Raw genomic sequence first — 11,034 nt, forward strand, 5'->3', positions numbered from 1 at the left:
GCTCAAATAAAAGACGCAATATCGTTCGTCAAGAGATTACATTGTGGCTGGGGAAGAAACGTAGACTTTCGAACGTTCTTACGTATACCACGTGTAAACCACTCACCGGTCGGCGTACTTTTTAATGAGTGCACTAATATTTTTACAATGCGTGACTGCTAGTCTCGGCGTGTTTCAGTGAATGTGGTTGAATGTTAGTGGAGAGCAGAAAAGCACTATTTACAAACGCGAGCGAGTGTCTACACAATTTTGGGTGTTATCTCACATATTTTTTTCTTAACACATTGCCTATGGTAGAAAAAAAGATAACCTCGAAATTGTTCCACTAAATGAAGAACTTTGCTTGGAGCCAGATGATGGTTCGAAATATTATTCCGGGGCTGTTGCGCAAAGAAACAAGGACGAATAAAATGTGGCAGGACAGTAATAAAGTAAAGCAGGGTCAGCAGAACGCCACTAACGAGTGGTACACCTTCTTCTTTTTTCGATGCTTCTGCGTTGTGAACACGAGAAAGTGAAAGCTGATCAGCCTATAGTACAAAGAGCTGTTGAATAATGCTAAACTGTAGAATACTTTACAGCCTTAAAATTGAATAAAGGGTGTACATTATTTTACAGTGTTTAGTAGCCAATGTACTAGCTATGAAGCAGCCTTATTCAAGCGTGTACACGTAAAGCACATTTAGCAGACGAAAAACAAAATGTTAGATTTAGGGTCCTCTAGTGGGTTACGAGGGACTCGGTATAGTGCTGAGGCTCTGGAATTCATTTCGACCATCTGGTGTTTTTGAACGTGCACATAATCCTAGGTACAGAAGCGTTTCTTTCACTTTCTTTTTGCATCAAACGAAAATCGTAACACCTCCGCGCTACCGGCAATCAAACTGCTGCGGAGCCAACGCGGCTTGTTTTGAGGCAACGAATGGCTAGGCGTGGAGCAAGCGCCCTCTGTTTTTACTGAGCGAACTAACAGGTGAAGAAAAAAAGGGCTAGAGACAAAAGTTGACTGGCATGCAGGGCCTCTTGCACACACACAGTTCTCTCGGCACCGACTAGCAAAGACTCAGTACCATCGGGTAGCGAGTTCAATTTTTCCTTGATGGAAAGGACTTCCTTGACAAGCCGTGATTCGGCGGACGAGGCGGGGGTGGGTGTGGGGGGTTAAGTCACAGTTTGAGCATTCGTGGTCGGAGTTGTTTCCGGTGTGCTGCTACACATTATACCGACCGCCGCTTTTTCATGGTATGTAGATGTACACTTCCGGGTCCTCGGTGGCCCTCTCTAAGTACTCTTTGCCTACGAGGTCGTCAACTACTTTCTTTAGCTCAGCAGCAGTGGGAGTAAACCTTGCTCGAAGCTGGTTTACGACCTCGGCCACGAGGTCCTTGTGGGATAATTTTTTGCGCGCCTTCATTATCCTCACGACAGCCGCTTCCGTAGCATACTTTCGCTCTTGACCTAGGTTGGCCACTAGTGACTTATCGTACTCCGTATGAGCGCAGTCCTTTTCACAGGACGGAATTTTCACTCTCTGCCTACTAGGCGTGAAGGCGTCATTGACGGCGAAGACGTGGTCTTTCTCGACCACCACCGTGTCGGGCATCTTGTTAAGTAGTCGTTCGGAGGCCTTGCCCGTGCACAGCGAACTCAGGGCGTGAACGAGGTCCTTTTCGGGGATCTCCGTCTCGGACGCGATCTCCTCGCAGGACATCCTGTCGCGGCTGTTGAACAGCATCAGTAAGCACATCTGGTACGTGGACACCTGGATGGTGTAGGCTTGGGTCTTGTTGGACGACGTGTCCTCCATCTCTTGACGAGATGAAGATGCCTCGTCCTTCCACGGCTCGCGGAACACGGCATTCATTTCTGCCCAGCCGAGATGTGGCTGCAGGATCAGGCGCCGGCCGTCGTGCTTCGCCATGTAGAACAGTCGGAACATCTCGAACGCGTTGCGTGGGGCGGATGGAATGTTTATTTGCTGCGTGGCCGCAGGCAGGGCCCAGAAGCCCGTTCTGAGCACGCGCACGTCCAAGTCTACTCCATCCGAACACAGGTCGCAAGAAGATAATATCGCCTTGAACTGCTTCATCAGGGCACCGGAAATGAGCAGGTCCTTGAACATGGTTTCCATCTTGTAGGTGAACTGGGAACCGCAAATGCTTCCGAGCTTGTTGACCATAGTTTTCTCCGCGTCGGCAGCGACACCATCGTCGAGCAGCAGCCGATTGGCCAGGCCCTGCCTGTAGTGGAGCTCGAAAAGGTCCTTTTCCTGCAAGAACCGAAATATAGCCACAATCTTGTCCAGCAACTGGTCAATCTTCTGCTTTGTCATGCACTTGATACGATTTCGCAACACGTCGTCTACGAACGTCGAGAGATGCTCGGCCGACGTGCGGGTCAGGTTGAGGATGTACTCGAAGTCGGTCTCCATCGTCTCCTTGACCAGGGGCTCGCCGTCGAAGCAGTGCTGCAGAAAGTAGTCGAACCGGTCTTTCAGCTCCATCACTTTCGGCACCAGGCTGACCGAGTCGCCGTGCTCACTCGCTATGGATCTTCCTAGGTCACGCAAGTACTTGCTCACGCAGTCCAGCAATGTCTTGACTCCACCCTGCACGCGCTTTAAGAGCAGGAACGTCCGCCTCAGGTCCTCTGTCTTCCGGTTCTCGAGCATATGGACAACGCCGGAGTCCTCCATGTCCACGATGGCCTTCATATGCTTCCCAACGAGCTGCTCCAGCACGACTTGCACGACGGGCCCCGCGGTGGACTCGTCCAGGCACTGCCTCGCCCGTTCCGACTCTTCGTCGACGTGCTGCTCCACTCTGGCGATGTAGTGGAGGGCGTCCTTCATCTCGACGTAAGTTTGGCCCCGCAAGGCGTAGAATTTCGCCGACTCGGCGAGGAACTGCCCCTCGAAATCTTCCTGGTAGACCGAGCTACGACCGAGTCCCAAACTTGCGAGCATCCCGCACACCTCCTTCATCAAAGTCCGGTCGACTCGCGTCCCCTCGCGCTCGGCCTTCACGAGGCCGAGCAGGGTTTCACGGAGGCGGTTCCGCACGTCGGATCGCCGTACCACCTCGTCGCGGAACAGCGACACAAACAGCTTGGGCACGCTGTCAACGTTGTTCCGAGGCACGAACACGTTGTCCATGTACACCACGATGGCGCCGATCACCGTCGCGCTCCTCTGGTGGTTCCTCCAGGCCTGAATCAGTGCCTGCAAGAAGTCGTCTTCGCGAGCTTTAGCCAAGACGAAGGGACGAACTTTCTTGGTCAGATGCTCCGTCACGACTTCGCGCACTCCGCAGTACAGGCGCGCTCCCCTGTTGCGCACCACCATGGTGTACGCGGCGTAGTACAGTTCGCCGAAGTGCTTCCCGGTCGTTCGCGTCTCCTGCGCCTCGGTGAATGCCCTCCGCAGTTCTAGCCAGAGGTCTTCGGTGGTGCGCCGGGTGCCCGCCCGCTGAGCGATTCTCTTGATTCGCACTACCTCGGCATTATCCTCGGCGGGGAGCCCGGCCATGGCATTCGGTTGTTCTTTTCTGGATCCACTTGCTTGCTTTCGTTTTTGTTGTTGTCCCGAATGATTGTGGCCCATACCCACAGTGGGAGATTGGCCACGAACCATGCGTTAAAGAGAAACGGATAAAAAGAGGGGAATTACCAAATTGGAAATTGCCAGTTATAGATAAAGATTCTAGGGTGCGCGAAGAAGAAAAAAAAATGTCGGCATCAAGTGCGGAATTAAAAAATTCAGAATCAAGTTAGCAGGGTAACTGACTCGGTTTAGTGAAAAAAAATTAACCCCCCAAACAAGCATTTCTGTTGCTGAAACCAAAAATAGAGGCTTCAAAGGGCACAATTACACGTACGGACAAATCTACGCCAACAGTGCGTAGCGGACTTTGTGATAATATTTGCGCTTGTGCAGAAAAACGCCTACAGTACAAAAATAACTGATCTATTATCTCTCGCAATCACCACAGGATGAGAACACAGTGCTGAGGGAAGCAGTCTAGACCTGTGCTGATAGGAATTTAGCTCCAGTATACGCGACAGTGTAGCCTCGTGTTGGACACTTCCATTTTGTGTGTATGGCAACATTCTCTGAGCCAGAGATATGAACGATGTCAAAAATCGGTCAAGACAGTCAGTGCGGAATCTGACAATGCTTCCACGATACATGTAGCCGCGTGACAATGAGTGAGTGAGAGAGTGAGTACAACTTTATTAGAGTCCAGCACTCACTCACTTACTCATAGTCACGCAGCTATATATGTGACCTACAGAACCGGTAAAGAAGAAGAGAGTGCATGTGCATGTAGCGCTAGTAAGAACAGAACAGAAAAGAAATATAACAGAACTTGTAACAGCAGACACTTTAAATCCCATTTGCAAGATATTTATTTCATTTCACCCTAATTTATTTTTAAAAAATGCCAGCGGTTCCTTCACCACCCTATTCATGGCCGATCCCCCAGAGTGGGTTGCGCCAGTTCACTAGGGAACAAGAACAAGAACACGCTTGCGAGCTCGAGCTGCTCGCGGCCGTGGTATAGCTGCCAATCCCAAGATCGCGTAGCACCGTGGACGGCCGGCCTCAATAAACCATGGCCACAGCGGGTATACCACTTCGCACCGCCTCCCACATACGAAACCTTGCGGCCGTGACATAATCAGACAAAGGATAATATGGACGAAGCGGGCCGCCTATAGAAGCTGGCCCTGGCTGAAGAATCTGCAATTTAGTTTAAAGATAATCCTCGGTGTGACCGCGTGCTCAAACTAAACGGATGCTTCTCAAGTACCCATAGGCGCCATTGAAGCAACCGTCCTCATAACATGAGATTCACCAGAAGAAGCTAGTGACCAACACAAGGACAAACAGTCAGCGATTATCATAGCAAATGTCAATGTTTTTTTTTTTGCATGTAGGGACATCACAGCGTTGCCTTGCATTCAGAAGAAACATTGGTACGAAATCCGGAAGCCGCAAACAAAAAGCTCAGTCTACGTAACGTTGGGCTGAAAGTGTCAGCCCCTCACTTTTCTACATAGTGTGAAGCATCTGACCCGATGATGACCTTGTAGTCAGTCATCCGAAATACGAAGCGGCAGTGATTCTGCGTTATTAGGAAAATGTGTCATCAAATTGAATATCAATAGAATAGGAGCTGTCGGGAATTTGAAATATATCGCAGACGCCCTCGTTCAAGGGAACTTTTGCCGGAACGCATCTTCCGCAATATGCATTGACGCGGTCAAAAATAATGCTGGTTTCGGAATGCTTTGTTGGTGACTAACAAATTCCCGAGAACGTTTGCATAGTCAAAAGGCGGAACCTGCACGAAAGGGAAGTAAATCTGGATTCTATATAAAGAAGAACGTTCGCAACAGTTTTGGAAGCCCTATAGACAACACAAGCGCAATGCTTTTGGTCCCAAGAGACCAAGAGGGCGGAACTTGTACGCTGGATCATCTGCAGAGAAAAGCTCGCGCCCAAATATCCAAACATTATATGCGATACATCACGGTGAGTGTATACCTCCTCCCATTCCCATGCGGCGGCTGTCTTAGGCTACGCCAATGACACGTTTACCTTTTTGCGGCTATATAGTCTATGTGTAGGCGCAAGTTGAGAGGCGTCATAAATCACCCCTGGGCACTGAAGACTCTACTTGCGGTGTGCCTTCAATATGATTAAGCCAGTGAAGTGTGCACTGGGTCGTGCAACGGGAAAACGAAAACAGCACATTTATTGGCATTGAGGGAAAAACACTGCTATCCAATCAGTTCTCGACGGCATTGGGGCAAGATATCAGTAGTTCATATAAAGTGCGGATATTGTCGGCGTATGGAAGAACAATGCAATATCATGCGCATAAACAGAAGTAGTGTTAAACATAAACAGAAGCAGCGGCCACGCTGCAAGCTTCCGGCGCGGCTAGCAACAACGCAACCTTAGCATGCAGGGGGAGCCATCCAGTACGAAGAGCGAGGTCGCCGTTGGTGAACCGCCTAGCGCGCAACCAGCTCTTCTGGCGGGCGGCACTGACTGTCGCGGCGCCCTGCGCATGCAAGTCGACGATGATCGCAACTGGGAACGTACGGCAAGAGATCCCGTACGCTCGGCTCGGCCGTCGTGTGTGCGTGTTTTCGCGGTGTTGCCGCTGACTGATCAAGGCTCGCCTTGCAAATGCGCTCCAATCGGCCAAGCTCGACGAAATGCCGGCTTCTGCTTGAGTGGCTCTTGTCCGAAGATTGAACAGTTGTATCGTTCGCTTTGAAAGCGATGTTCTCGTGCGCGTATCTGGTCTCTCTGGCATCTCTTGCGATGGTCTCTTGTACGCATTGCACAACGATGGTCGCTTGCACGTGCTGCGGTCTCTCAACGATGGATAAATGCCTCCGCATTCGGCCAATGACTGCTGCGAAGTCCGAGTCCGTGGCTCCTACGGGGTCAGAAGTATTTCGTTTTCATTATCCGTGGACAGATCAGTGTCCTGAATAGCGGCGTCCTTGTCTGTCTTCCTTAGCCATATGTTTTCGTATATGTGTTTTTTTAGTTCAGCTGTTCAAACTGGTTTTACATGAGTGTGGTCTTGTATTGAGGGTTTCTACCAAGTTGACATTTCCAAATTCCCTGAGTTTTCCAGCTTTTCCCTGAGCGCCTTTGCAAAATTCATGTCAAGACGGGCTGAAACCATATCGCCCGATGCTGTCACTCTCTAGTAAGCATGTGAAAAAAAATTTAAAAAAAATGACTTAATCCAATTTCAATACTAAGGAGTAGTGTTTATTGTGTTCAAAAAAGACAATAGAAGAGAGGGGTTAGCAAAATGCACAGCAAATAAAATGTCTTCGAAAAAATTGCAAATGGGGTCGGACATCTTCAAATACGAATAAAAAGGAGATGCATACAAAAGCAAATATTTTCGAATATGAGCTATTTCTATCAACTGATAACACTGGTATGAGGCACGAATTTTGTCACAACTGAGATTCTCTCTCAACAGCTCGTAACTCAACCTCAACTGTCCTGACATACTCTCAGCCCGCGCAAAGCGCCTCAGTGTTGTGTTTCACTGCTTTAAAAAGTTTATTTTGGCTTGGATGAGGCACATTTGCATGTCTGCATCAGCCAATTAAACACTTTGTTTTTTGAGCTCAAACTCCTTCAAAACGGCGGCAGCACGCTTCCTTTCCCGTTCATTCCTCAATGCGTAAGTCCTTTCTTTTCTTGTCCTCCTTCTGCCACTCGTTCGCCCCACGGACCATTTGAAGCATCTTCTTGGCCAGTTGCACAGTCCACGTCTGATTTTTCGAACTCTCTAGGGGGCGCGAAAACGTCCGAAAGATCGGCCGGTTGGAAAAATGAATGCATGTCATTTACTGCCCTTAAGGGCTCAAACCGCCACAGGCACATTCGAAAACGCTCTGAAGGCTTGTCGGTACACGTATTAGGCATATCAGTGCCCGTGCTTTGAGAGGAAATACCGGGTGCGCGCATGCATAATTAAGGAATACATACTGTGTCCCGTGGAAATAGCCCCTTCCCACGCTTCTTATGCTTCACTGCAATACTTTTGCGTATGCTTCACCAAGTAACATTACTGTAAAGAAGCAAAGCTGACTTTCGGGAATCGGCATTATAGAACGCACCGTGCTTCAAACCCAATCGCGAGGACCACAAAGGCGGAGTCCGTGCCATTGCTGACAGCAGCGAATTCTTTCAATAAAAACACAGCACCAAACTGCAAGAAGCTTCATAGCGAACGTCGAAACAGCTAGGCCTAGCGTTGCCGCAGTGGTGGCTACGGCTGCCAACGGATCTGCGTCCGAGAGCGCCGGTTCGAGGCGACGAGGCTTCAGCATTGCTGAGAGGCTTTGCCTGTCTGCCCTCTTTATGGATGCACAACGATGATTTCCTCTTTGAGAGGGATTGTTTCAGAGGTTGTTACATGGCAACAGTGTTGGGTGTTTAGTAGCAGAGAAGCTTGTCTTTGCCCACTGTCAGTAATCTGTTTCTTCTCCAGTGCCCCTGTGAAGTGCCTACTTTTTGGACACAATGTGCTCTCCATGCATGCATGCATTTTTAGCTTGTAAATACGTCTATTACCACTTGCCTCAAGCTGGTCCTTGATGATGTCACCCAAGAAGGCAGTGGGGAGTATGGCGATGCACACTTACAAAGCACTGCTAATACCAGTGAAACCAGATTAATGGAGCTGCCGTTTTTTTTTGTCCACTCCATCCTCGTCAGTTACAATGAGCAGTTCTTTGTCCGAACAGAAGGCATATGAAGTTGGTCGTGCATAGCCTGCGGACTGACTTGACATGTTATAACAGAGGCCTGCCTGAGAACCTTAGCACAGTGTATATATGTAAAAACCTTCTGATATGTTGATGACTCCGTTCTCTTGTTTCACACTTTGCCTGATGAAGCCAGCAAGAGGGTCAACCAGATGTTCAACAGGCTTCCCACTAGTTTTCCCAGCTTATCCTTTACCAAGGTGCTGCTCATGGATATCTGTTTTCTTGACCTTGCGCTGTACTTCAACCATGGCCACACCTGCTGAACCTATAGCATGCGATCAAAAAAGTACTATACATCATGTTGCTCCAAACTCATGGCATGTGCTACAAGTCCTTGAGGAACACCCTCATTTATTTACGCCCTCATTATACTGTACGAAGCTTCGCATGATAAGTGCAATGATTAACATCTGCTGGTTTTTCAGTGTTATTCCTGTCCAGCTTGCTGAAAGCTATCCTGAGTGTTTCAAAAGCAAAAGACCGCTGCTGGACAAGTGCATAAAACAAGGGTCGCTATAACCACATATGTCGCACAAAATGAAGAAGGCCACTGAGTGTACAGGCAGTTTACTTCATATCCAACAAGCTTAGTTCTCCCTTTGCAAGTGGGTCAACTCAACTTGCCCTAAAGACACGGCCTGTGTCAAACTATGTGCCAGATGCTGTGTCCCCTACGAAGCTGAAGATGTGTACAAGATCCCGACACCCCGCAGCAGCTTCTACACTGGGCAAACAGGTCACTATAAAAACGACTGCCTTTACTAACATGCTAATAACATAAAAACGGGCAGAAATTTGGCTATTCATTGGCCCCAACTGCAGGTGCAAGCTACTCTTCCAGCAGATGTGTGTTGTTCATATGAACTGGAGCTACAAATGCAGATAAGAATAATGATGTTTGAAAGCAGTGTTTTTAGAGTTGAGCAATATTCTGCACAAGCAGCGCTACCTGCAGCGATGGTGCCTTATAGCCACAATTCATGGCTGCGCCACCACGCAAAGGCACTATTCGTGAATTATTAACTTCTATTAATTATATTTATGGTGGCCATATAACGCAAGTACATATACATATTGTGTGCAATATAGTTAAATGATGTCGACTATGATATCCATTCCTAATCTGAAATGCAACATAAGAGCAAAATAGGCAACAAATTGTAATTCAAGAAGACAAAGACAACCAGTGCACAGGATAAGTGACAAACTTCCTTTTATTGAAAAAAAAATGCCATGTGCGAGTTTGCTACCAGCAGTGGGCAGCAAACTTTCAAGCTTGCGTGACAGAGGTAAAACTTAGCAAAATGCTTAACTCACACTCAAATGTAAAACGGCCTTGGACAGAGAAATAATTGTGTATAAGCTTTTCTTGTTTAGAATGGTTTACAGATAGGAAAAAATGACCATAAGAGCACCAGATGCATGCGTAGTCTACGCACTACAAGCCACTGCTTTCATAATTTTATTTTTTTTTCTCTACTACTGTCCACGAGTATTTAAGTGCCTCAATAGCACTGCTAACATCCTTGTGCAAAATACAAAATTGGGCAAGTTGTGGCACAAAGAAAATTGCAGTTTCACTCATAATGCGAAACAATGATGCAGTAGCTGGTGAAATATGCACATGAAGCTTGCTTCATGCAGTGTTTGTTGAAGTGAACACTTGCCAATGCAAGTCAGTAATCTCCTTTAAAGAAGTAAAATAAGTACCAGTCATATTTATTTGTGGGAGTTGTGCCTCCTAGTGTTGAAGTGGAAAGAGTCGACTTGTCTTCCTCTTTCATATCCGGACTTGGCCACTGGTCTCCACCAAAACAACCCTTTAGCTTCTTACTGCTGAATTCGCTTTTGTTTTCTCAAATCTATATTTGGGCTACCCATTGCTAGATCTCACGCTGTGCTTGAGGAAAACGAGACACCAACAGCCCCATCCAGTAAATCTGAGAAGCCAAGCACTAGAAGAAGAATAATGAAGCAGATGCACCCAATCACTGTCATTACACGTAAGAAGAAAATTTAACATAGGACTGCCTTCACAAGTGGGAAAGTGATGCGTAAGAACTTCAAGGTGTGGACGCCGGCTCTATATACAGTACGCAGACATTGAGCAGATGTTAGCCAATCACGGCACCTGTTGGCTAGATCGCGCTCTCCAAGATCAGTATTCACCATGACTACCTTCAGCAGAGTGGCTGAAATGTAGAATTGTGGACTGCCCATCTTTTGATTGTATGTTTGAATCCTCGCAGCACAATGAGAACTTTATTTGCAATATTCTAGCAAGAAATTTGGGAATTCTAGTGTTAACACCAGTAGACATGAGAACAACCAGGGGAGTTAGCCCATGGCAGCTATTGCTGCAAAAAGAAAACTGGCATAAGCACAAGAATTGAGATGGGCACACTACATGCCTTTGTTCTGGTAGTGGTCCACAACTTTGGTGCTACAGTTAATGATCTCGAATGCGTTCAAGGAGCAAGAATTTATCCCAGAAAAAATATTACACTTAACAGCTGTATCTATTTGTATCATTTTGCCTATGCAGCTTTATATAACCCTGTCCACACTTGCCTAAAGCACATGAGTGGCACCTTGAAAAAAAATTCGCTTTTGATGTTGCTTTGGAGAAAATTCATCTGTTTCGGCCTAAGAGTACATATACATACTGCATATACTTGCATTTGGTATAGCTTATCACCAACTGTTATGTAACCT

General features: G+C 47.4%; 1 protein-coding gene across 1 annotated transcript; it reads right to left on the minus strand.

Annotated features, from left to right (window-relative positions):
- Window positions 1-1,237: 1,237 nt before the first annotated feature.
- On the minus strand, window positions 1,238-3,526 carry LOC142588880 (cullin-3-like). Its single transcript, XM_075700698.1, has one exon. It carries the CDS (start codon window positions 3,524-3,526, stop codon window positions 1,238-1,240), a length of 2,289 nt encoding a protein of 762 aa, XP_075556813.1.
- Window positions 3,527-11,034: the final 7,508 nt, after the last annotated feature.

The sequence above is a fragment of the Dermacentor variabilis genome, chromosome 7 (assembly GCF_050947875.1).
Source record: "Dermacentor variabilis isolate Ectoservices chromosome 7, ASM5094787v1, whole genome shotgun sequence".
In the NCBI taxonomy this organism is placed as follows: Eukaryota; Metazoa; Arthropoda; class Arachnida; order Ixodida; family Ixodidae; genus Dermacentor; species Dermacentor variabilis.